General features: G+C 35.8%; 2 protein-coding genes across 3 annotated transcripts; one reads left to right on the top strand and one right to left on the bottom strand.

The window, feature by feature from the left end:
* Positions 1-798: 798 nt before the first annotated feature.
* Positions 799-12181, bottom strand: LOC115433465 (transcriptional coactivator YAP1-like). Of its 2 annotated transcripts, XM_030154890.1 has the most exons (9): positions 11956-12181; positions 11376-11607; positions 9036-9235; positions 7922-8076; positions 6665-6766; positions 6324-6430; positions 6089-6207; positions 4479-4579; positions 799-3087 (listed from the first exon to the last, which is right to left on the bottom strand). In XM_030154890.1, the coding sequence occupies exons 2-9, from the start codon at positions 11577-11579 to the stop codon at positions 2906-2908; spliced, it is 1170 nt and encodes a 389-aa protein (XP_030010750.1). In that variant the 5' UTR covers positions 11580-11607; positions 11956-12181; the 3' UTR covers positions 799-2905. The 2 variants fall into 2 exon arrangements, with proteins under 2 accessions (XP_030010750.1, XP_030010751.1); XM_030154891.1 differs by lacking the exon at positions 6665-6766.
* Positions 12182-19218: 7037 nt separating this feature from the next.
* angptl5 (angiopoietin-like 5) lies at positions 19219-26355 on the top strand. Its single transcript, XM_030154907.1, has 8 exons — positions 19219-19438; positions 21073-21244; positions 21329-21432; positions 21525-21618; positions 23484-23587; positions 23670-23790; positions 25071-25256; positions 25934-26355. The coding sequence occupies exons 1-8, from the start codon at positions 19385-19387 to the stop codon at positions 26251-26253; spliced, it is 1155 nt and encodes a 384-aa protein (XP_030010767.1). The 5' UTR covers positions 19219-19384; the 3' UTR covers positions 26254-26355.
* The last annotated feature ends 1513 nt before the right edge of the window (positions 26356-27868 follow it).

Here is a 27868-nt window from a genome sequence, read left to right as displayed (position 1 = left end):
TCAGAATGTCAGATCCCCTTTCCTTGTTTAGATATGGACACATTTATGGAACGGTAAATTATTTAGAATTCTCTGCTGAACAGTAATCACTGTTAGTAAAATAAAGGGAAGTCATAATCAGTCAGCACTGATTCAGTACATAAATCATGTTCCTGGTTGGTTAATTCCTGTTGAGTTGCTTTGTTATAATTGTGAGTCCAGCTGTGAATGTGTTTCATACAGACTTTACACACACACAAATGTTTTTATTTTTATTGTAAATTTTATATTTACACTAAAAAGTGGATACTGCACAAAATACTAATGTGTGAGTTTTGTAATTTATTAACATGAAAGTATGTAAAATTACAAGAAAATTCATGAATTTATTACAAACCACAGTTCTCTAGGTGTATTTGAAAGTTTATTAAACAGAAACTCCTTTAAAATGATTACAGTGAGAGTAAGAAATAAATTTATATAAAGCACATGCATAAAAAGGTACAAAACAGTTCTGATTGCCTCCGAACTCTGCAGATAGAATAATAAACATCATTATAGTATGTAACATACATAGCGAGTGTCACACATGCTAAGATAAATAATAGGCTAGGTAGTGTTTTGCATTAGGACCACAGTACTTTAATTTAGGAAACATTGCAAATGGATGAATTGGCTCTTTACTCTGGGGATGTTTACCTTTTACATAATGTATACAAAAAGGAAGCTGGTTAGAAGAAATGCTCTCACCAATTCAACTATTTATTCAAATCCAGATACTCTTAAAATATAAAAAACACACTGCAGACACATCCCAGTGGATAAAAACTGATTATATACTTTTAATATAGTTCACGTAACTAATGGAGAGATCTGCATATTGGACTGTGTATGTGAGGGAAGGTTACAGCACCTAATAACAACTGCAATTAAACTGTAGTAGCAAAGTAACATCTGCATTAGTACGTCACTCTGTAAGAAGGCACAATGGGCTCCGAAATGTGTGCTGACTCCAACTAGGCGTATGGCCTGATTTAAAGCATGTTTTAATCATTCTCACCCAGAGGTGACAGCACGAACCAAAACAAATCTGTCAGAAGACTTCAAAACTCTGCAAAGTAGCAGCTAATAAATACCTTAATGGCATAAACCAAGACATTTTCAATCAAGGGCACTTTACCTCACAGCTAACCATGCTTCTGTTTTACTCATGCAGACGTTTATCAGTTTACATGTATTTATACATAATATTAACATACTGTAGTGACAATTTTTCAGGATAGCCTGCAACTACATAACACTGCTCTACCTAATATTGTAAATGACAGTTATACAGATTTGGATGTTTACTTCAAGCATTCAGTGAGCAAAATATAAAGCATAAAATATTTGTAATTAGGGGGCTTAAAACTTAAAACTGGCCAAAAACGAAGTAGGTTTCATGTTTTTCACTGAGGGAAAATGTTTTCCCTTGTCCACTGGCTAAAATAATTTGCTATAACATGAAAAAGGAGAATATTAGGAATGCACCAAACCAGTAGCAGGGAAATGAGGAAAAATAGTTGAATGTTACAAAATGATCACAGGGCTTTTACCACCAATGAATGAATGAATGAATGAATGAATAAATAAATGAGTTTAAAGAGTTGAAGTCACAGTGCACTAAGGACTGATTTGGCTGTCTTTTTTTTTTTCCTTTAACTGGGGCTGTCACAACTGTGCAATAAAATATATTAAAATTCTAGCTTTGTGATGCTTATATTCCATTTGATTGTATGAGACTACAGAAACATATAACAATATGACACAATCTAATACTATAGTGCCAAAGTATTCACATTAAGGTTATGGTTTTAGCTGTCATGTAGTTTTTAGGGTACAAACCGACTAACATCTCAGTAATTGTATGCACTTTAAGAAATTAAACCTTCAGGCACCACCTTATGTATCAAATATTTGTGGTGAGTGTAGCCATTCACTTACTAAATAGATCATGAGACCACATGCATCTGGATGAAAATTTCCTGGGGGGAATCCCTGTATTGTATTGGACAGCATTATGCTATGCCCGTGATTTGCTTTAGCCATTCTCTGTATATCACAGGACTTCTTTTTGTAAAGGGAAGTCCTATGATCAGACTTTCCATTTCTCTAAATATCACAGACTCCTTCCTAAGTTTCTTATTAGTGTTCTTACTGCTGTACAGCTTCACCACAAGGGAGCATACTTGCACTATCAGTTGTAGTGTGAGTTACAATGATTGCAGTCAGCTGTGAATCCAAAGGCGACAAAAATGTAAACATCAAAATAATCATGGAAGCTTATTGGGTTAATACTTTCAATGTAGTGTTCATCCAGACAAATCGCTGTTAAATATCTCATTGTCAGTCCTGACCTTTCTTCTGTTATTTGTTCAGCAACCATAAAAAATCATAAAAACATGCTGTTAATATGTGTAGTAAATGGGTAATTATGCTGCTTGTGGTGAAATCAGACCTATTTTTGCCTTCTGAGACAGTCATCAGCTGTTAGATGTAGAGTTTACAGTTTGTAATATTTGATGTACACAGTGTTAGCCCAGTGGGAATGATAAGAAAACAAATCTGTACTCTAAAATTCACTGTGATGGACTTTATGAGCGTCATCACAGTGTCACATTAAAGTGTGGATGCTCTGCCTTAGATTCCTGTAGATTCAGACCCAAAGAGAAGACAATACCTGCAGCTTACCACCTTCTGCGAGTCAGATTATTTCATTCCTCAGGGTGTTTTTAGTGTTAGATGTCCATCACAACAATAGTGTATTCTCTCAGCAATGTTGTTCTGTACCACTTCTGAAGCAAGAAAAAATCCTCCAAAAAATCTCAGTCATGTTACAAAGACTTGCTCTCATCTCAAATGATATTTAGGAGAGGGCTGTGCGTGTCTATAGCCAGGTGAGCAGGCTGTCTCTGTCAATGTGCGACCCAGAGAGAACGGTTTCCATGTCCATCAGAAGGTCTGAACTTAGACCCTCAGGGATGCAGGGCATTAGCTCCTCACCCTCTGTCATCGGCAGCACCGGCATCGACTCTTGTAGGGTCATCGAGGAGGTCTCAGCGGAGTCACCTGAATGATTAGAAGCAGAGGTAGATTTTACTCAGCCGAGAACAATGTAGTTTTAATAACATTAACAGTAGATTTTTTTGGTCACTTGAAGTGAATTTTGCCTTTTTTGCAAAAGGATCAATGCATGTAGAGGAAAAAGAAACCTCTTTTTAAAATAAATTTGTAAATGATTGATCAGCTGTTTGCTGCATCTTCCTGTATATTACAAAAATGTATGAAACCATGTCTGGTAAAACAGATTGTGTAGACTCATAGGCAGACCAGATTGTTCTTGGAAATATTGTTCATGTAAGATTATATGGATGGAAAACAACAAAATAGAGAGGCCATGAATGTCCTGTCCCTTCTGGTTGTGCTCTGTGGGACCTTATTTTGGGGAAAAAAAAAAAACAACAACCAAAAACTGTAATGCAGTCAATGGCAAAAAACATATTTTTGATCCTGTTTGGATTCACCATCATTTACACATTTGTCAGTTTAAATAATAATTTTACAAGTCAAGAAAGTTGCAATTTATGGGAAAACTATTTAACTATTACACTGTGAAAATATGTAAACAAAAAGGCAATATACCCAAAAGCTGCAGGATCAAATAGGATAAAAAAAATAATACTAATAATTTACTTCCTGTCATTGACCATCATTCATATGTTCTTCCTCTGTTTATCTTTTCTGTTCATTGAGCCATGTGTAATATCCCAGGCCACCTGCTGGTGACATATGACACAGTCTTGAATATTTACGTATGTGCTCCACACTCGTTAATGGAAACACACATAAGTCACATTTTTGTTTTTTGCAACTTTTCAAGTTGTTTCATACAACACAACTAATAGGAATCAGGCTGATTGTTGTTTTGATGACTGTATTTTTAACACACTTGTATAAAAGCAGCATGAAGATGAGAATAAATGACATGGAGCAATTATTGTTCTCTTTCTCAGTTTGCTTTAAAATGCAGACAATAAATGAATTCATGTTCATTTACAAGTTTGTTAAAGTGTCAATAATAAATCATAAGTTTGTCTTAAAAAACTGTCTAAACTTGTCTAAAATAAAGTATTCATTAAGGATGCTAATATCTGCCCAGAATATATTTCTGATCAGAATATATTTCTAAATGTCACAGTTCCGACAATGGCAGCTTCCTTCGATTAATCCAAGAAAAAAGAAAAATGATGAATCAAAGTTCTTCAGTCAAGCATCTAACATATCCAGTTGCTGTTATGACAATGTGATAATGGGTTGATACAAATGCTTTATCACTGTGTGTTGTGACAAATTAAATATGTTCCCTCAATAATCATCTGCCTCACATGGCAGGATGTATTTCACAGCAACCTTGCATGTATGCCTCTCTGTTGTTGTGTGAATTTGTGTGCATGTTTTACCAGTGTCCATGTGATCCACGGGGCTCAACATGTGGTCTGATGTTCGGGGTAAACTGCTGACACTCAGACCGCTGTCAGTGCTCTCATTGCGGGAGTGAGCGCTAAAAGACATACACAAAAAGACACATGATTACACATCCGATCATCATCTGCAAAATGAAACTGGAATGACAAGAACCAGTTCTGCAGAGTTACTTAACTGACACTAGATTTCATTAAAAAATTACATAACCCGGCAGCTTTGGTGCTGCAAGGAATACGTTTCAGAACTGGTTACACCAAGTATTCAGATTAGGGTATGAGAATATATTGGTGCAGTATCAATTAATAAAAAACACTGTATAGATTTTCAATCAATAGCTGAAGTGCAATAACTCAGCAGTATTGTATCTCTCACCTTCTATTTGACCCTTCAACTCTAACATATAAACAGACGGGACAGTTTTCTTAAAATCAGACTTTAAAAATAACAATCCCATGTGTCATTGCTGCAATATATTAAATAATTACCCCTTTGCATTCTGATACATATCATTTTGCTAGATCTTTACCAATAAATACCACTAGGGGAGTGTGAAATGGAAACACATTTAATCATGATGAAAATTTACATTTGATAAGGATAATTATCCTACATCTTAAGCAGATTTTAGGTTATAATGAAAGAAAGAAGCCAGATGGTTATTTGTGGGTTTTTTTTGTTTTTTTTTTAAACAAAGGTTGAACATCTCAGAAATCTGGAGGTTGAACATTTAAAACAAACTGACAAAATGTTTGTTCAATATAAAAAACATGAATAAATAAAACTAACCCTAAGCCTTAACAATGCAATGAAAATAAAACTTAAAAACTAGGATAATTATTATAATAATGACAGCCACTGATCTCCAAGGAAAATTATCATGATATGCTAAACTGATTCCCAAGACCAATAGCAAATCATATGTCAAAAATCTAAATAATCTGGGAGATGTTCATGGAAACACTGTAATTTCTGATGACATGAGCATGAAATTATGCTATTCTTTTGCTTTTAAATTGAACAAGTGAAAAAGGAAGCAGAGTTTACTAATACCCCCACCACGCCCCTCACTGATACCCTGCCTGCTAAGGGATTAATTTAGAATCTTAACTTTTAATCTTTTCAAAAACCTTTCAAAAATTTGTAAAAAAATACAAACACTGGGAGAAAGGCAAGTGTAAAGAACTTGTGTGTCCGATTTGAAAAGAATCGGGTGAATAGTGTCTGACAAATCAGTAGGACAAAAATCATGGGTGGATGCACGGAAAGACGGTCAGACTTCCTTCCATATTTATATACCCCCGCCCGCCCCACAGGGGTGCTTTAGAGTCTAATTATTTGTTGCTTTTGACCACTAGAGAGCAGCAGAATCCATAATAATACATAAATAAATAGCAACTGCCTTCAAAGTGTAAAATGGCAAAGTTTAGTTTTCGTATTTCTGTAGATTCTTCATGATAACTGGTAGTTCATCTATTGTTGACTAATAATCTGAAAATATTTTTAATTTCCTTTGACATTAAGCATCCTCTGAGATGTGAGTGAAATCATCCTGATAACAGATAAATGATGTGAAACATGAACTTACCCATTAAGTGTTGGTTCATGGTTCGAGGATCTGATCCTGACGTCCAAAGGTGGGACAAGCGTCTGTGTGTTCCTGTCATGGTCCATCCCACCGGGCATCTGGTTCCTTCCTCCTGCATCCTATGACACAGACACAAACACAACTGTCAAATATGATTTATAGCTAAATCCTTGAGTGTTAAACCCAACAGGTTTTCTGATGTGACTTCAAAGAGCTTAGTCCTTTGACCTCTGACCTGTGGTGTGATTTGCTGAGGGAGTCCCTGCTGTTTACATCTGAGCCTTTCCTTTTCCTGTCTTTGCTGCATCGCCATGCCAAGGATGCCGGGATTCATCTTCTGGGCTGAAACATAAAAGAAATTAGAAATAATCATTTGGACAGTTACACACAATTTTTCAGGAGATTAAAAACATTTCAGCAAAGACATAAATGAAGGAAAACTTTTCCAAACTTTGCGATCTTTCTTATTTTTGTTGCCAAAACAGCAACTTGTGATGGTGGACAATGGAACAAAATGTTTCTCATTGACAAACATGAACTGTCAGATCTTCAGACACAAATTTGATAGTGTGCTACCTAGACGCGGGTCGACCCATGCGGTGGTCTTATTTATGTGATCGATGTAGTACACCTCTCCATCTGCAGTCACAGCCTGCTCCCAGCCTTCAGGCAGTGGACCTGAACAGCAGCGAAAGTACACAGTGAGAAGGCAAATGGTGCATGGAAGTGCATGGAGTGTTGAGAGTAAAAAAAGAGAATGTGGCCCACGTCCTCTACTGAATGTCTGTGCAGCTTCAAGTTTTTTGAAGGGTTGTGAGTAAATAACTTTAGTATGTACTGATGGGTTAAAGTATTCTAACCTGTGGTAAGTGTGAATCCTGCCTGAAAGGGTCGAAGATAATCAAGAACAATAACAGAAAATACATAGAATACAATCCAAGCAAGACACCAAAAAGCTTAGAAAAACATGCAACTTTTAAAACAACAAAGTGTGGTTTATGCCACTATTTTCTAAGAGTGATCAAAATGCTAATTCCCAGTGAGACAACTGAATATCTTATCTTATTAAACAAGCTGTAATTAAACAATATGCATATTAATAGCTATCATAACAATATTCATTATAAACCCAAACATAAAAAACACATTCTTTACTTACTTGTTCTTTTTCATTACAAATCACAAGTGAATCAGTGAAAATGCTTAATGCAATTCTGTCTACTACTGTGAGTGGATTGATAAATCAATAGTGTGTTTACAATTATTTTTATCATTGTTAAACTGAAAACACTGGTAATTATTCTACTGGAATTCTCCAGAGTCACTAATGGTTAAATTAAGTCGTAAAAGCTGCAGGGCTTCAATACTTACATTATACTAATATTCATGACAAGAGGATCAGAAGTCAGAATTACAAACAGAAAAGTCATATTTTAGTGAGTCAAAAGACAGACTCTGAGTTACATGTGCTTATATTTCATGGAGATGTTTTTTTCCTATCAACATGAGTAAGATTTTTCTACTACTAGAGTTTGAGCAGTGCTTTATGTTACAGCATCTTACATAAAAACAGTCCACACCAACATCAGCCTGAAAATCACACTGAAATTTAATTAAATTTTATCAATATTTCACAAATACTTTGCAAAAAGGTAAACATAAGGTCTGGGCCTGGGCTATGATCTAAAACAGACAGATATGTAGAGATCTTTTACATAAAATACAAATGGCAGCCCTGTATGACCTGCCCCTGTTACACTCCCACTGGAGATGGAGCACATGGCTGTGATTTTAAGACAAACTATACATTGAGAGGATAAAAAGCAGTGATACCTGTCTCTGGAGGGATGTTTTGTTGTTGTGTAGTGGGTACTGGGTTGCTGAGGGAGTGGGCATGGACTGGAGGGCCAGAGATGGGATGCTGAGCTGCAGCCGACTGAAGCTGCGAGAGACGAGGGTCATGCCAAGTGGTAGTCTTCTCCAGGTGACTGCAAACACACAACAAGTCTTAACAAATCTGTATCTGTTCAGCCACTGTAACCTGACAGATGAGAAGTGCGAGGCGCGCTCTGTCTCGACCTGCTTTACCTGTACTACTAGATGTGCACGAACATCGACACGCACAAAGACTAATGCCAAGTAGCCTTTGACAGTCAGGCCATGTGCTAAATGAATGAAAAAAAAAAAGCCACACCACTTGCTAAACTAGTTTGAGCATTTTCAGTGTGCATGTATTGATTCAAAAGTAAAGTGTAGTTTTACATTCATTTTGTATTATCTTTGGATGTATTTACTTTGGTTTGTCTGACTTTATACAGTATGATTTTATAGCTAGTTGTGTATGGCTAACCATTAAGGCTATCATTATTTAGAAGGAGGCAGGAAATATAAGATTTTCTTCATCCTGCTCCTTTTCGAGCATGGGTGTGTATACGTTTGTTCACTTGATTATTGAATGTCTGCTGATGAAATGCACAACCATGAACGAAATAAATAAAATAAAATGAAAAATACATTAATACACATTAATTTACTTTTAACTATGACAAATATTAAAGTTCTATGGACTGTGGGCTCCACCCCCACCCCCACCCCCCCCACCCCCCCCAAAAAAGAAAAATCGCAACAAAAATACTTCTGCTGCTGTTAAAATAGATCTAGGTAATATTAAAAACTCACATATGCAAAAATGTTGAAAATATGAACTCAAATGTATTGATTTTATTCTTTTCTCTGTTTCAAATCATATTTTGTAAATTAAGCATGAAGGAAGTATCTGAGGACATCAAATTGGGTTTTGGGAATTGTGAGGGAACATAAAACTGAAAAGGAATCATTAATTGCAGTCTCTTTACAATAAGACTGTGGGGTCTCCAAGTAACATTTCTCCAAACACAAACCCTTTTCGTTCCCAGTGCATCATTGCTAAGCAGACGTCAGATCTTACTTGAGGAAATAACGTTGGCCAGTAGGCGTTTTAGCCATTTCCCAACCATGGGGGAGTGGCACGTCGTCAGGTATCATGGGCGCCGCTGCTACATCGGCCGCTTGAGTGGAGAGTGAATTGACTGGGAGAGAGGCCGGGGAGGAATGGGCGCGGACATGATGAGGAGTGAGGGAACCACACACACCTCCATCTGAACTGGCCTGACGAGAAACAAGCAGGGTTAACAACTGACACGACAAGCCACAAACAGCAACCAGAAACCTACACCAGCAGGAAGGAGAAAAAAAAAATAGCTGGATGGATACCAGACAAAGCTCACAGGAAGATCACTGAAACTTGTAATTCACATGACCCTGTTCTTTTACTTTTCAACAGGGTTTCACATTAGCACTGCAGAGGAGGCTATGGTTTCTCTGCTGGCAGGAACATCCGAAAGGCCCAGAGGCAGTTTGAGGGTGGACAGTTCACTAGGTCACCAGATATATCTCCTGATTCTCTGTTGAGATTTACAGAGTTCAAGAATTTCAGTGTCACATTTGAGCCATACTTAAGAATTTAAGAAAAAAAAAACAAACACTCACTGCAGCAATATTTCTCATCATTTAGACAATTCTACATGTTCTTCCTAATGTGTGCTATGATTCTAAATAAAACAATAAAAATGATCAAATTTGAGTTGAGTAGGGACCTTTTTTGTGCAGTTTGGAAATGTGTAAGAAACAGAACAGCTACAAAACTATTCACTGAATTTACAGAAATGTGTTTGTGCATGATCTAGAGATTAAATTAACTATTGATAAGTGGTCTTTTTTCAAATTTACAAACAAAAGCATTTAACTATGTCTTACAGAAATAGTCAAGTGCATTTTAGTCAGTCGGCCTAAAGATGGACTCATCAGTGATAATGGAGGTTTTCTCTATTCTCACAGCACATCACTTAGCAGTTTTGACTTTCTAACATGTCCCAATATCTGTACAAAGCATCTTAACACCTGCTTTAGTTTTCTTTGCAAAATCATCTATCTATCTATCTATCTATCTATCTATCTATCTATCTATCTATCTATCTATCTATCTATCTATCTATCTATCTATCTATGTTTTCAATCCTAAATTATGCTTGTTTTTTGTATTCTTTGTATTTTCTTCCAAAATTTCATTTTCTTACATTCTTCTGCACTAGCATTACAAAATTTTGGATTTTACCTTGTGAACCACACACACAGAGACAGTAACATCATTTTATAGGAAGAGAAGTGCTTCCAGACACAGAGACCACCTCAGTCCCTCATTGCCAAAGTGCAAAACTGCACACTTTGGCAATAAGGGAAAGTTTTGCAAAAGCAACAAATAATGTACATTGCAGTTTTGGATGAGCACTGAATGAATTTCGTCACCAAATGTGACGTAATGATGGACACTAGAGAGTGTGTGTACAATGTGTGTAGAGAGTTTTGTGTTCCTTCAAACTAAATTAAGACATAACATTTCAAGGGCACATGTCAATTCAGATTTATAACAAACTACATATCAGTGGACGTTTTAGACCAGGGGTGTCAAACATGCGGCCCGGGGGCCAAATCCGGCCCACCAAAGGGTAGAGTCCAGCCCTTGGGATGAATTTGTGAAATGCAAAAATTACACTAAGATATTAACGATCCTTTTAGTTCAGGTTCCACATTCAGAACAGTATGATCTAAAGTGGGTCAGACCAGTAAAATATGATCATAATAACATAGAAATAGTGACAACTCCGAATTTTTCTCTTTGTAAATGTAAATATTTTCATGTATTTACTCTAAAACAAAGATTAATTTTGCAAAAAAATGTGAATAACCTGAACAAATATGAACAACCTGAAATGTCTTAAGAGAAGTACAATTTCAACACTATTCTGTCTGTTACTAAATGTTTTGTGGATTTGTAGATCCACTGTGATCTGTACGTTATAATGAACATGTGTAAATGAAAAACTGAGGCAAAATATTATTAAAATTACACTTATTTTTCCAGTTTGCTTATGCAATTCACATCTTTTGAAAGGATAGTTTGTAGATATTAACCTTTTCATAATGTAAATTTTCTTTTTTCACTCTAAAACATAGAGAAAAGTTTGGAGTTGACATATAATAACATAATAATATAGAAATTTTGCTGGTCTGGCCCTCTTCAGATTAAATTTAGTTGAATGTGGCCCCTGAACCAAAATGAGTTTGACACCCCTGCTTTAGACAGAAAAAAGGTTCTAAAAATGTCACATAAGACTGTAAGGTCAAACACAAAACATTAGAGTAAAAACTTGTGTAGTTCACAGCTGTAGTCTGTGTCCTGTGTCTTTACTTGTCTGGAGTGGCCTCTGGGCTCCGGCTGTCTGAAGAAGGAGTCCGGCAGCTTCCTCATCCTCATGGGCAGGGAGGCCGGCTGTCGGGCCGCCTTGTTGGGGTTCATCACGGCGCTGAACAGGGCCTCCAGCTCCGTCTGCGAGTCCCCGCGGACGTGCACGACCTGCTGCCCGGCCGGAGGCGCGCCATGGTGCGCGTCCATGTCGCTAAAGTTTGGTGTCGAAACAAATCTGTCGAAAAGTTGAGCCGCACAATTAGACAGGGATTTAACTCCAGAACAGATGAGAGAAAACGAAGGCTGGGGTTATAGATGATCGGATTTGTTTACACTTTTTGCCCCCCCACCCCACCACCACCACCACCACCACCACCCCCTTCCCCCCCACCACCCCCACCCCATTGGAACGTTTTGTGTCGTTGTCTGTCTATTTCCAGCCGCAACACCTCAGAAGTTAATCAGCTGTTGAAAAGCAAAACAATCATCGGACAAACAGGTCGAAAGAGTGTCATTTAAAGCAGGGATCGGTGGGAAAAGTCAATCTGAGCGGACCAGAACACGTTCCATGCCTCCCACATACCTTCAGGCAGCCAGAGCGTTCTCCCCCTCTGTCTGTGTCTGTGTCTCAGTGTCTGTCCTCCTGCAGGGAAAACTTAGACTAATCACAGCCGGAAAAACGCTCAGACGAGACAGTGATTTCCGATGCAAACTCTGGACTAAAACCCGCCGACAGCTTTAATATGAAACTAGTTGGAGAGAAGTAACTCCTGCGAAACCTCCAAACTTTTTTTTTCACATCCACTGTTGAGTCCAGATTCATGTGATAGTGCTGAGGGGCGGGGTTGCAGGGTTTAAAGCTGCCGCAGTTGCAGGGCAAATATTTTACTTTAAGGCCAGACATAAACTATGCGCACAGGACGCAGACAGACAGACAGTAAGGTGTTTTTTTTTTTTTTTAATGTTTTATTTGCAGAACCATGCGCATCAAATATGAAGGGAAATGACTGGTTATACACCCAAGTGATATGCACAGGCCATGCTTTTAATTCCCCCCTCTGTGCATTCTCCAGAAAAGAAGCAAAAGGCCAAATATAGACAGAGGTGACAAGAGTCAACCACAGAATATGGACTGTGGAGGTGCAGAAGTGCGCCCTGTTGCTGCTGCGCATAGGTCATTTTTCTTGACTGTGGGCCTGGGTCTGGTCTGGATTTGGGGGGTGGGGTGGGGATATTGGAAGTTGCACTGAGAAAACAGCCGCCCCTGATGAGGCCAACCCCAGCCGGAGCCTGTTTGTCCATGCAGGCCCAGCCGCAGCGTCCTGCCCTCTGGTGGAAGACATGCGCACAGTGCGGCTGCGGCTCAGCTGGGCAACACATTGAACAACCTCCAGAGGCAGAACATTCAAGAAAAATGTCTGGACTGCATCCGAGGAGCAAAGCATCATATGTAACTCCAAATTTGATCAGTTCATTTAAAATAAGATTGATGGACTGCAGGGAAATTAACTGTTAAAAATTCAACCAATAAACAAAAACAGTTATATTCATACAGTCAGTTGTATTTAAAATATGTTGCTCGAAAGAATGTTGCTTATGGTATATTTTATAAAGAATAAGAATAAAAATATGCAAAAAAAAAAAAAAAAAAGAACAGATATTAACCCTTTTATGCATGAATTATGAGAACCTTAATCAAGATTTTTTTTCCCTGAGTGTTTTTATTCCTCTTTAGGCATGAAAAAAAGTGAGTGAAATATTTTTATGAACCTATTTTTCATGGAGTTACAAAAATATCCACTCAGCTTGGACACCATTTGCTTAATTTTTGAAGCAAACAGATATGTATTTACTGTCACACTGTACGAAAACTATGAAATATACAGGGTGGGGAAGCAAAATTTCCAATGAACATTTAGTTGTTTTTTCTCAGCAGGCACTACGTCAATTGTTTTGAAACCAAACATATATTGATGTCATAATCATACCTAACACTATTATCCATACCTTTTCAGAAACTTTTGCCCATATGAGTAATCAGGAAAGCAAACGTCAAAGAGTGTGTGATTTGCTGAATGCACTCGTCACACCAAAGGAGATTTCAAAAATAGTTGGAGTGTCCATAAAGACTGTTTATAATGTAAAGAAGAGAATGACTATGAGCAAAACTATTACGAGAAAGTCTGGAAGATACTATTAAAGAAGAATGGGAGAAGTTGTCACCCGAATATTTGAGGAACACTTGCGCAAGTTTCAGGAAGCGTGTGAAGGCAGTTATTGAGAAAGAAGGAGGACACATAGAATAAAAACATTTTCTATTATGTACATTTTCTTGTGGCAAATAAATTCTCATGACTTTCAATAAACTAATTGGTCATACACTGTCTTTCAATCCCTGCCTCAAAATATTGAAAATTTTTCTTCCCCACCCTGTATATATTTTTTAATGCTCCTAATCTGATGTTTTCTCACATTTTAACAAACTATAATACTAGCTATTACTCAGATAATATGCAAAAAAAAACCAACAACTTTTTGTTTTAAAAGAAACTGCCCTTTACAGTCTAATAACAATTAGCAATTGATTTACACTGAAATATGTTACTGCAGTTCAGGTTTATCAAGAACAATAATGTAAAGTTACAGTAATGGTATGAATTGCAGTGTATGGGATGATGCATAAGTATCCACTGTGTTGGTTGATATGGAAGTTAAACAACAAAATCCATGAATATACAAGAAAACAGCTGTAGAATAGCTGTCCACTGTAGAAACCAGTATTCATGAAAGGGTTAAATTCTAAAAAGTGGCAATAAAAACAAGAAGTGCTGGTTCTCAGAAAAATAAAGTCCAGAAATATTGGTAGCAGTAAAAGTACTGGTTTTGGTCCCTCAGACACCCTTGAGGTTTTACACAATCTCACATATTCATGAAATATTTGTGGAAAAATTGCATAAAAAAAAAAAAAAGATGTGGGTGTGTCAAACATACACAAATAATTGCATTTTTTTTTTTTATTTACGGTTAACACAAAAAAAATGACAATACTAAATTCTTGACAGTTTCAACATGTCATGCCCTAGATGTGTTTCATGTGAGATTATCTTACTGAAGCATTCAGTTTTAACCTAGATGGAACAGTGCACATGCAGAAGGAAGCATGTGTGTTTGGAGAATGGAACAATACTTGGCAGAGTTCAGTGACTTTAGTGTGATTCTTAATGCAATATATGATAAAAATACATGGCATGTCCGAAAACTTTTTATTTCTGTGCATTGTTGCCCAGCAGTGTATAATATTTACAGCAGTCAAATGTAACCCACAGCAGTAAAATGAATCCAGAAACATCACATATAGTTGTAACATATTTGGCAGGCATAACATTTTAATGCAGTATTTAAACTTTAATCTGTGTAGAAGATCAAGCTACATCTTCTACCAATGCTTTACTTTAGCTCAAATATAGGAGACCCCATCTTCTTGTTGTATATAATGAAAAACAGATAAACTACACTGTTAGAATAATTATGTTTTCAGACACATTCTTCTTTTCATTCCTATGTATATACATCAGTATCACCTTTGACCTGATACAATGATTACACAGTGAGTCCTAGTTACATTTTATTTATCAAGACTAAATCACAGTCCCAACCCTTTCATGAGAAGATGTCAAATATTTTATTCCAACTTTATGGGTAACAGTGTATATTGCTATCATCAGATCGTCAATAGTGTTAAACTTTGAACTTCTGGACTCTTATATTCAGTTTGATCTCCATTTTATCTCTCTTACATTCAGATAAATCTACAGACTCATCACATGATTAATGGTTAGAGGAAAGATGAAAAAGCACAGTTCTGATTCATGAATCTGGTTTTAGTTTTGGACTATTACTCTCTTCTTTCATTTCCACTGACATATCCTCCTGAGACCCAGGAAAGTAAAAGTTTTGGCTTTTCTTTTCTTTTCTTTTCTTTTCTTTTCTTTTCTTTTCTTTTCTTTTCTTTTCTTTTCTTTTCTTTTCTTTTCTTTTCTTTTCTTTCAGATAAATTTTTTATTTATTAAATTTTTTTATAGAATGTCCTTTGCAGTGGACAGCGTTTTTGTTTTTTGTTTTTTTTTTAAGTAAAACTGTGAAATTCTTGTCCACTACAGAGGACAAAAATGCATTGCTGGGTCTCAGGATCATATTAGATTATTTGAACGTTTACTATAATAAAATCATGTTCAAAAGAGAAAAATCAGAGCTTCATGGAGCTGTTAACCACTCTTGGACATCTGAAATGTGACCCAACTGCACACTCGTTTTTGTAAAATTTTGGAAAATAGAAAGACTGAAAAAGTGTGTGGGATTTTATTGTGTTATCTACTGTGTAAAAATTATTTAAAAAAGTCTAAAACTGTCAAATAACTGTAGTGGAATAGAAAGTATATCTTCTAAGATATTATGGTGTAGAACTGTAAAGCCAGTAAAAACACACAGTCGAGGTGTCTCAGTGTAAATGTACTTGGTTTCTTTCTGTTGCTCTGTGAACGTTTTTCACGGCCTGTGATGTTTCCACTCGTCTTGTATTTACCAGAGTGTGACTGATAAACGGCTTCCTATCTGTGTGCATGAAGGCGTTGCATAAGATGCGGGTGAGGAAAAGGCCAGTGCAGACTTTTAGGAGTCCTGCCCTCACTGAAACCATCTGACTCAAAACAGCCTCATAGTACTGCTTTACTGGGACCAGTTCCACCAGTTCTACTGTTACTATAAAACACATCTCATTGTGTTACATTATAGCTCCCCTTACATCTGTGACATTTATTGATTGAATTACAGCGTTTGCTTTTTTTTTTTTTTTTTAGTTTACCTCAGTTTCAGAGTATATTTTGGTTGTATTTTGCAGAAAAGTTTCTCAGAATCATGATTTTTAGAAGAATAAACAGAAGGTATAAGGGATACATGACATCAGATATAACTTACAAAACTAGTGTTTATGAAAGACCACGTTATGTCAAGTCACCCTCTTTGCGTATATTGTCTTTTTATTTATTTTTAATTAATTAGTTAATTTATTTATTTTTTACTGGACTGGAACCAGCTACATTTCATTATAATAGTTCTTATTCAGTTCTCATGTTACTGAAAAGTCTTTTTTATTCATTCATTTATTTCATTGCTGTTTTTAGTTTTCATTAATGATAATAATCCTGTTCTGCTCATGCTCTTATTATGTTATTTTTATTCTATATCTGTGCTTTCAAAACTTAGGGTTGGGACCCAAAATGGTTTGTTGTGTTGATTACACTGGATTGCCACTTGGTCGCAGAAGAAATACGCGGCAATAAAATGATATGTGAATCATTTTTCCAATTAAAACAGAAGAAAAATGCTTTCTGGAAAAGCGTGTAAATGTGAAATGTAGAGGAGAGGAGTCAGTACAATATAAAAGCAACATAGAAGAGAAAAACAACCATACTAACATGTTGTTAAAAGCGCTATTAAACTAAAAACATAAGATAAAAGATAGAAAAAAACCCAAAAAAGACATAAATTAGAGACTATTTTGACAGTATAAGAGTCTGTAAAATTGTGTACTTATGACCATTTATGATATATTTTTATACATTTTGCTCATGAGGAGACACCAGACTTCTCCTCTGGATTTTGAGCAACAAAAAAAATTTGTGAATCATTGCTCTGTATTTTATTTAAATATTATTCAGAATAATTTGTTGCTTAATTCATTGTAGTTGTCTGTTAAACTGCTTGGGCATTATAAAGAGATCATATGTCGATTTTCTACATTTTTTTTTTTTAGTTCTCTGTAACTTTAGATTGTCAGGAACACTCCTAGCAACTTTTGGGAGCTTTATATATTTATATATAAGGCCTTATAGCATCCATGATTTCAAAATTTGACATATTTTACAAGAATTTATTCTTAAGTTAATTCTCCTGTTGATGTATTTGTGGCTTTAAAGATGACTATGAAAGCCTCAGTCGTGCTCTAAGACCCTGTATGTGGCAGATTGTCATTGTTTGGGTGTATAGTTTAGGACAGACTGTAAAGTAGCTTCAATTTTTTGTTATCAAATGTAAGAATGTAAGAGTTTTGACAAATGCAGTTACAGTATCTGACACTATAATGTTGTATCTGCAGTGTCTGGTAAACTCATGAGGTTTAAGCAAGCTGTGTGCAGGACAATCAGTCTGTTTTACATTGAAACATCCCCAAATTCTTTGATTATGTTTTATTTTAAAGCTCTATAATCCAAAAATGCACTCATGACTAAATATATGGCTTCCAAACACGTCCATGCTAACTCATGTTTGAAAAGACATTGCAAGGAAAACATTTAGACCTTTGTGAAATGATTCTTGTCAGACAACCCAGTTATTTTCATATTCATAAATATTTACTGACTTTCTGTCCTGTCTCGGCTGAAATTTGAGCACTGTAAATGCAATGCTGCTCAAAGTGCAGCAGATGGCGCTGTCATGACACCTGCATCCTCTGTTTTTCATTAATTTCTCATTATATATATATTTTTTTTCCTGAAGTACAGGAAACAGTCCAGCTGTTTAAATATCACAGACAAGAAACACATGGTTATAGTGTATTATTATCTAGTCTTTTTTATCACTGTGTCCTTGACTAGATATAATAAAATAAATATCATCATATTTTTTGTCTTTTATATAATTAAACAAAAGAAATAAGCCATGACAACTCTTAAAACAACTGTATTTAATAATATTTTTTATTCATACTGAGAGTATCAGTCTTGTAGATAATTTGTTCTGCTCATTTCTATCTAATATGTGGCTGTAAACTCAGGTGATTTAACTTTTTAGGGGTCAGTTAACTGCTTTTCTTACATTTGGGGATATTAAAATGTTATAAAATACATTATTATTGTAGATTATTAGTCTCTAACATGTATAGCAGCACAAATAAATGTCTGTACAAGGACACATGAGGTGTAGGTTTACAGGTCTTTTCACAGTCTGAATATTCTCATAATGATGGCCTGGTAGATTCTGTACGAAGTGTCATTCACAGGCACAAACTGCTTTACAAGAGCATGTAATGCACCACAGATGTGGGGGCCCTGAGGCTGCAGCACCAGGCTTTTCACATTCCTCCCACTGACCATGGCTGTAAACTCTCGCAGGTTCAGGACAACAGAAAAGCTTTTCTTTGGCACCTACTGCAAAGTTTTCCGAGGAAGCGACAGGCCGTCCGGCTCCAGCTGGACCCTGACTGGAATGTGCTTTTGCTTTCTATCGCTTTTCACTTTTCTCACTGCTTAACTGGCCAGTTAACAGGAGTAATTGGTCTGACCCTCTAGGTGGCTGCTTTCAGAGGTATGAGTCAGTGGGAAGAGAGAGGAGAAGAGGGGGTGTAACATGAGCAGAAGAGGCTGGGACACTCTGCCACTCTGCACCCTACTGTCAGCAGCAGCAGCTCCCACTCACAGACACAAGCACAGAGAAAGTTTTCCTACATTAAAACAAGCTGTGCTCCTTCCCTTCCACATCTGTTTCTCATGCCAGCGGCAGGATATAACCTGTAAAACAACAATAAAAGAGAGAAGGTAATCACTCTATACCACAAGCCTTGGATCTGCACATTCAGCTACTTGTCAGAAATATAAGCCCACTTTCATCACTAAATCTACTGTGCAACACATCTAACAATCCGTCCTCCTCTAATGAGGGATGTTGTCATGGGAATTTACAAGAAATACAAGCGGGAGGTGGAGAAAGTAAGGGGTGAGTGAAGTTTGAAAGCAGCTGAGCAAAAAGACGAGATGCAGAAAAGACTTGGCAGATGAGAAGGGAAGACGGATATGAAGGACATGTGAGGGGACAGACGTGGGGAAAAAGAGCCGACTCTGTGGAAAAGGAGGCATAGATGAAGGAGTGGCTGCCGGCAACGGAGTGGACCCAATTCAGCCTCTGTATTCCCAGAGAAAATAATCACAGGAGCAACATCACACCCGGACAGGACTGACATGATGTGGACAACTGTCCTCCTGCTGCTGTTGCCTCTCCTGCTGTCCTCCACAGTATGTATGATGCACATTTGAACTTCATTAAGTCATCTGTTTTTTTGGTCATAAAGTGTGAGTTTTCTTATTCAGCCAAGATGTTTTAATCTATACGTTTACATGTTTATGTCACTTAAATTAATCTATTATTGTTGTAAATGTCCATTTATTTCTGAATAGAGGTAAGATTCTAGTATAAAATTTTTTTAATGGATTTGCAATACATTAGTTTTTTGTTTTTTTAAATTAATCCTGATAGTGTAAAATATTTAACACACATACACTTAAAGTTCATATTTTTGCTCAGGAGCAGTAACGTCTTTACAACGTATTTTTAATAATGGGACTCGCTTATCCTATGCTGTACAGTTCCTTAGGAAGTGTTATGTAAGTATCCAGTCGGTGTTGAGTTGATGACTACAGTGGTTCACTGAGCATGGAGTTGATCAACTAAACAAGCAAGTGATTTGGTTTTCTGATTTGGAATTAAACCTCAATAATCACAAGCCAATTCTAAATGCAGATACATTGATATGAAAAACCAGAAATACTGATTTTAATTACATTTACAACTTCAATAAAATGATTCAAATACTAAAAGAGTCAAAGAATATAAGTATGTAAGATGTTGGATTAATGAGAAATAAACAGAAATATGTAACACTAGTGACTGAACTGTCATTTGCATTTATTATTATTTATTTTTTCATTGTTTCTAATTGTTTTATTGAATCATGTTTATTTCATCAGCACTGTTTACCCATGTTCTGACCATAACAACATTTAGACTTTATTTGCTAGGCTCTTTGTTGTTCAGCTGTTTTTATCATCACTATTTTCCGGTTTTCTCAGTTATATTGCAAATGAGACATTTACCTCAATATGTACTGAGATTACGTAAAGATCATATAAAATGAAAATTGTCCATCCAGGAAAATATGCAATTCAATAAATATGTGGACAATGAAATTTATTATACTTCATTAATAGTTATTTAAAATGTGATATAAGGGTGTGATATTAATGTTTTCATCACCAAATTTCAGTCTATGGCAAATCCAAAGCAAAGACAGACCTCTCTGAAGTGTGATTTGATATCATTTGTATGCTTTCGGAGGAAGACAAAATCCCCTGTGGTCGATTTTAGAACTCACTAATCTAACATGTAACCTGTGACACAGAGATACTGCAAATGATGAGAGCTGAACCCTATTGAACATGTCTGGAATGTGATTAAGAGGAAGTTGGATGACCACAAGTCTCCAAACAAAGCTGAAATGGTTGTATTTTAGTTTCAGTGGCATAAAGTTCTAAGTCTAGTGGAGGGGAAAAAAACAAAGCTATGACTGAAAATTAGTGTTACAGTGATTTCTGAACTGATCTTAGGTTAAAATGTTCTCATTGTGTTGTATAAAAATGAACATGAGTTTGTTTTATGCATTATTCATCACCTGGAAACAATACATTTTTTTTTAAATTTTCATCAGTTTTCACTTCTGGCAAATAAATGCACTAAATAACTGTATTTATATAATAGAGAAATGTGTGTATGGGAGAAAAAAGTGTAGATTGTTTCCCAAACAAATAATAAAATGAGTAGCTTGTTATTTTTTCCAGCGCTGCATTCAATATTGTTTTCTTTCTATTATCAGATTACAGAAAACAGTACAAACTTTAACCATTCAGAGATACTTGACGAAGACTTGGCTGATGCTCCTGTCAAAGCCCCGAAACCTGTTGGAGGAGGAAAAGGTCGTGAAACGTGTTCCATCCCATGTGATATCACTGTCAAACTGCTACGCGATGAGAAACATTCAATTTGTGGTAAAGATGCTTCTGCTGATGGGATACTTTCATCTGTTGTTGTCATCATTTTCTGTTTCTAAACTGTACTATATGTGTGTTCAGGTCAGTTACAACAGTCTCTGCTGGCATTTGGACGCAGCACCAGAAAACTGATCAGAGATGTGATGGAGGAGCAGCAGAGAGCTCTGGATATTCTCAGTAGTCAGGTGAAGTGAAGCATCCTTTGTCTCCTATAGCAACAAGGTTTGTCAGCGTCTGATTGGATGGTTGTTCTGACAGTGCGGTCTCATATTTACAGGTGACAGAGCTGATGACAAAAGTGCAGACGCTCAGCTCAGAGGTCCAGAGGAGCAACAGTGAGATGTACGCCATCAAACCCGTGCAGTCACATGGTAAATATCTGTTCATGTAATATACAGCAAATACTGCGCTGTGAAAACTAACTCAAAACTAAATGAAGAAACTGAAAACTAAGTGAAGAAACTAAAACTAAGTGAAGAAACTGAAACTAAATGAAGAAACTAAAACTATATGAAGAAACTAAAGCTAAATGAAGAAACTAAAATTAAATGAAGAAATTAAAACTAAATGAAGAAACAAAAATTATATGAAGAAGCTAAAACTATTTGAAGAAACTAAAACTAAATGAAAAAACTAAAACTATATGAAGAAACTAAAAGTAAATTAAGAAACTAGAATTATATGAAGAAACTAAAACTAAATGAAGAAACTAAAATTATCTGAAGAAGCTAAAACTAAATGAAAAAACTAAAGTGTGTTTGTTCCCGATTAAACACTGGCTGCATTAAAGAGAAAAAACTGTGACAAAATTTCATCATTTGTCCATACAATGGTTATTATAGTCAACTGAAACTAAATAAATAGTTTTCAAAAAACTGAAATAATCATAAATATGACACAAACAAAAACTGCAGTGAACAATACAGGACAAAAACAAAACCTAGCAATACTGTCAAAACCACAATAAAATGAGCAATGGATAGTGTTGAAATAATTAATATACAAATAATTTTTCAAAAGCATGAAGACTAAATAAAAACTAACAATGATTGATCATCAGCTTATTACTGTATGACTTATAATAAAAAAAAAAACATAGACAGATGGTATATATGAACAGAATGACTGCATAACATGGGACCTTTCATAAATGGGAACATGGGACCTTTTCCTGACCTTTCATTTTCAGCTTCTATAAATACAGGCCTCATTAGAAAATATTAAAAGGAAACTAGTCAACTCTGAAACTCAACTGAAAATAAAACTAAATCTAGTTAAACATTTGTAAACTAAAACTGAACTGATATCTCAAACCAAACTAAAAGACTAAATAAAAATGTTCTAAAAATGCTAAGCATCACAAGTATTTTTCATAACATTTCAGGAGTTTATGTTCAATATTTTATATTTAAAACAGAATTCAGATAAATAAATAAGTAAATACAATGGAAATTTCAAGTCCTAGAGTAAATCTACAGCTGCTTTCTCCAAACTTAGGTCAGGACCCAAAATGTATCGCAGCAGTATTTTATTGGGTCATAAATTATCAGGGTAAAATATGTAATAATACATAACAATAATACGACATGTTTTGTGTTCATTTTCTAAATTAAAGTACGAGAAGACTATGTAAATGTTGACCAAGTGCAGAAGGGAGGTAATAGAGTGTAACGACAAAAATGACAACAGACAAAACAAGACAAAAACAGTGTAACAAGATGTCAAAGATTGAACAACATGAAAATGATGAAAAGGTAAAATACGCAACAAAATGAGATAAGATAATATTTTAGTAGTCCCATGATGGGGGAAAACATTGACACACAATGAAAAAAAGTTGAAAATTGTAGAATTTCTGACAACAGTAAGAAAAGAAATAAAATATTTAAAAAAGAGACTTTCAAATATATTATTTGATGAAGAAGAGTTGGTAACAACTGAGGCGTTATGTCACTTAAAAATGCACGTATTTTTGTATATTTCAGTCCAGAAGAGACATAAAAATAGATTTTTTCAGTCTCAAGTTGAAGAAGTTTGTGAACCACTGACATAAACACCATAGTATTGCACAGTAGATAATTCACCTACAAAGCTGCTGGAATGTTACAGATACTCTGTAAACTGTCTGCAGCTGCTCTATCCAAACACAGTATTACTGAAATATTTACATTTATTTTACACACTGGGGCTGAGTTCAGTTAAATCATAAGGACAGAACTGGGTTTGTTTTGATCAGGACAAGACTGCAGCGACATCAAGGACAATCTCCTGTCAGTCGTCCCCAAAATCCCCAGTGGTATTTACATCGTCCATCCAGAGAATACAGACTCCTCCTTTGAGGTACATGAGCATCATTCATCCACTCATTCTCAGCCCATCACTCACTCACTGCTCAGTGCTCAGAACATGTCCTGTGCTGCAGGTTTTCTGTGAGATGGATTACATGGGAGGTGGATGGACGGTGATGCAGAGGAGAACAGACGGACTGACTGACTTCAAACGGGCATGGGCTGATTATGTCGATGGCTTCGGACACCTCGCAGGTTGGACACGACTCCAGACACAGAGACATGGTTTCAGTTTTACTTTAACATAAACGCCAAGATGACATAGACATGTGAGGAATGACAATTTGTGTTTATCACAATAAAAATTTTGTGGTTGTTCCCAAATGAACATTCACCTTTTTTAAAGTGATTTATCACCATTTATTATAATATTATCCTCTGTATTTTGTGTTTTTTCAGTGAAAATCATGCATTTTCCTAGATTTACTTTACTGATCATGTAGATGTTGATTAAAGCTCTGATTAAAGTTAAGGATTATTATATCAGAAACAGAGAAAACTGAAGAAAGAGTCACTTTGTCAGCAAATCTATCATCAACTGAACATAAACCCAGTGTCTCCATCCACTGTCACTGATCCAACTCAGTCGGTTTTACTGGTGAATCAATGTTGTAGAAGATGACAGCGTTTCCAATATGGAGTTCACTACGGAGCCTCTGAACGTCCAAATGGGTTATATCTGATGACCATGAAAAGATGACACCAATCGTTTACATGTATTGATCGGATTAGTGGATCAACAGATATTAACATTTTCTATCAGTAGATGATTTTATTCCTTGGTCAATGTTTGGGTTTTTATGGGTTAAGTGAAAGTACCAATAAGCAATTGTAGAAATATTTTATTACAAGGCAAAGTTCTGCATGAAGCACAGAAGTATTAAACAGTGCTGATAAATAAATATTAAATCATAGAAATCAGAAATGTCACCGTCTTAATATTTAACTATGTAATAATAATAATAATAATGGATTAGATTTATATAGTGCTTTTCTATGCCAATCCTCACCCATAGCCCCTCCAACAACCACCAAACATTCATATACATTCATATACCAGTGTGAGTAGCAGCACTGGAGGCAAAGAGGGTGAAGTGTCTTGCCCAAGGACACAACAGCACATGACTGGGACAGAGCAGGATTTGAACCGCCAACCCTTTGGTTATTGGACAACCCACTCTACCATCTGACGGCTGCCCCTCATAACTGTGTGCAACTATGTGTGTAAATGTGATATCTATGTTATTCACTGTTCATCTAGTGTTATAAATCTTCATTATTCACTGTGTAAAATATTCAGATAAATGTCATAGAATAAAAGGATATTAGAACCTATGACATGTATTGGAGTAGAAGTTTCAAGCAAGATAAAATTACTCAGTAAAGTAAAAGTACGTCAAACGTCTACTTAAATACAGTAAATACTTTTCATCTTCTTAAATAAGTCACCTTTGTTGTCTTTGTATTTACTGTAGGAGAACATTGGTTGGGCCTGAAGAAAGTGTTTCACATTGTAAACCAGAAGGACACTCGGTTCCAGCTCCACATCGCTCTCGTCTCCCATGACGACGTCACGTCTTATGCATCATATGATGATTTCCGCCTGGACGGAGAAACCCAGTTCTTTGGGATTCACCTGGGCAGATACGCAGGCAGTGCAGGTAAAACTAAAACAGAACAGCCCCACTGACTAAAGTTATCATCTAGAAAGAAAACTAATGACAAAATTAAACCAGGGATTTAAAAAAAAGGCGTTTTTGCTGAATAAAATAAAAAATGAACTCAATGATTTATCAGGTAATTAGAACTGAGACTATATGGCGTGTTTACCAAACTAAATAAAATAAATATTTATTCTTTTTTTTTTTTACACATATGAAAAAACAGTGACTGATGAACATTTATTACACACTGTTGCTCATAAAATTGGAATAATTGTGTTTTCAGACACGTTCCTCTTTTTTATTCCTATTTATACACATCAGTAATTACATATTGAGTCCCAGTTACACTTTATTTTTCAAAACTAAATCACATTGTCACAATACCTTCATGCGAAGAGGTAAAAATATTTTATTCCAACTTTATGGACGACATGTAGTTGTCTTTTGTTAATGGTTGATCTATTTGTTCTTCTGTAAAATAGTGTGAGGAATAGTTTTTCCGACATAGTTGATCCCATATTTATTACAAAAAAGACTAAATCTAAGCAAACATACTTTAAAAACTCATTAAACCTGAAAACAAAATGTGAAAATGAAATAGAACATAATGAAAAATGCATCATGAGCTCTTTCAGCCAAAGCCTTCTGGTGCTTTTGCTCTTGTGTTTGTGCAGGAGATGCGTTTCGTGGGTACGACCAGGATCAGAATCAGGACACAGCTCCGTTCAGCGCCTCTGACGTGGACAACGACGGCTGTAATCCATCCTGCTCCTTCAGTAACCGCACAGTGGAGAGCTGCAGCGCTCTACACAACCAGACTGGATGGTGGTTCAACCAGTGCGGCCTGGCCAACCTCAACGGCTGCCCTGAAGATGCAGAGCAGAGCCGAGAGCAGAGGACACACATCCTGTGGGACACATGGAGACAGAGCGGAGTCCCTCACATCATCAAATCTGTCACGATGAAGATCAGGAGGATCGCAACCAATAACTGACAACACACAGGGATGAGGAGGCAGAAAGGAGGAGGCAGAAGTAAACCAGTTGCACTGCATTTAGTTCAACATGAAGTTTGAATAAAACCAGATTTTAAAATATTTGTAAAGTTTTCATTATGGTTGCCACTAAATTATGACTTTTGTGATTCTACTTCTACTGTCAAACTCATTTTAGTTCAGATTCCATATTCAGCCTAATGTGATCTCAAGTGGGCTGGACAAGTAAAATAATAGCATAATAACCTATAAATAATGTCAACTCCAAACTTTTCTCTATGTTTTAGTGTGAAAAAAGTAAAAATTACATTATGAAAATGTTTACATCTAAAAACTATATTTAAAGAAGTATAAATAATGGGAACAACAATGAACAACCTAAGAAAAATAAGGGCAATTTTAACAATATTATGTCTCAGCTTCTCATTTACGCATGTGCATTACAACTAACAGATCACAGTGGATCTACAAAGGCACAAAACATGTAGTAACAGGCAGAATAATGTTCAAATTTCACTCATTTTTCTTAAGAAATTTCAGGTTGTTCATGGTTTTTTAGATTATTCACATTATTTATGAAAGAATAGTTTGTAAATGTAATTATTTTCATTATAAGATTTTCACACTAAAACAATAAAGAAAAGAGAAAAAATTGGAGTTATCATTTCTAAGTTATTACCACATTGGGCTGTTTGTGGCCCCTGAACATCCTTGATTGGTAATATGTTCAGTGTAATTTTTGCATAATATCTTAAATTAATCACACTTTTTTGGCCTGCAGGTTGTGTGTTTGAACCCCTGCTCTGGTGTCTTTGACTGCCTATGACATTTGATCATACACAATATGTATAATATGGTGTTTATTGTGAAGTAGATTGTATTTTTTCCTTGTTGTTAAAGTATCTCCAATCTTACAAACTACTTTATTTTTTATAAAATACATTCAGGATCTCTCGTGTGACAGCACTCCTCTGCTCTGGTGACCGTCAGAAACAAATATTTGGCCACAAATTCTGTGTTGCCAGCTATTTAGTTTTAGAAAAGTTTTAGTGCCAAACTTTAATCATCTGCAACTATATGCAGTGTTAGGTTCTGCATGCACAAGTTCCAGGTTTTATTCAACTTCATACTTCTATCCCTCTATATATCAGAGGTAAATACTATAATTTCTACTTCACTACATTTATTTGATCGTTTTGTTTCCTTTTCAGACACATCACATGTACAGCTTATAGGATGCTGATTTGAGATATTTTCATGCTATTTATGTTAATGTCAGTTCTGTCAATAATTATCATGATAAATCAAATCAATATTTCTATTAAATGTAGAGGTTGATTCTCTTCCCAGGTGGGAGTTGAGCACACCAGAGTAGAAACAAGTCACCTGTTGGTTAAAATGATTATTTATTGTCAGAACGTCACAAATATTTCAGAAACCTAGAGCAAAAACATTTAAAACAACAATTATAATGACACAAAAGATAAAACGTTGAGTAGAATAAAAACAAACTCTGAAGCATTTTAGATGACAGTGTGAACAAAATTAACCTTAAAGACAAAATATAAACATAAGCAATGATATGTATCACCAAAAAAAATTAAAACACTACATG

The sequence above is a fragment of the Sphaeramia orbicularis genome, chromosome 14 (assembly GCF_902148855.1).
Source record: "Sphaeramia orbicularis chromosome 14, fSphaOr1.1, whole genome shotgun sequence".
NCBI lineage: Eukaryota > Metazoa > Chordata > Actinopteri > Kurtiformes > Apogonidae > Sphaeramia > Sphaeramia orbicularis.
The sequence above is the reverse complement of the archived record's forward strand: the minus strand, read 5'-3'. Positions and strand labels throughout refer to the sequence as shown.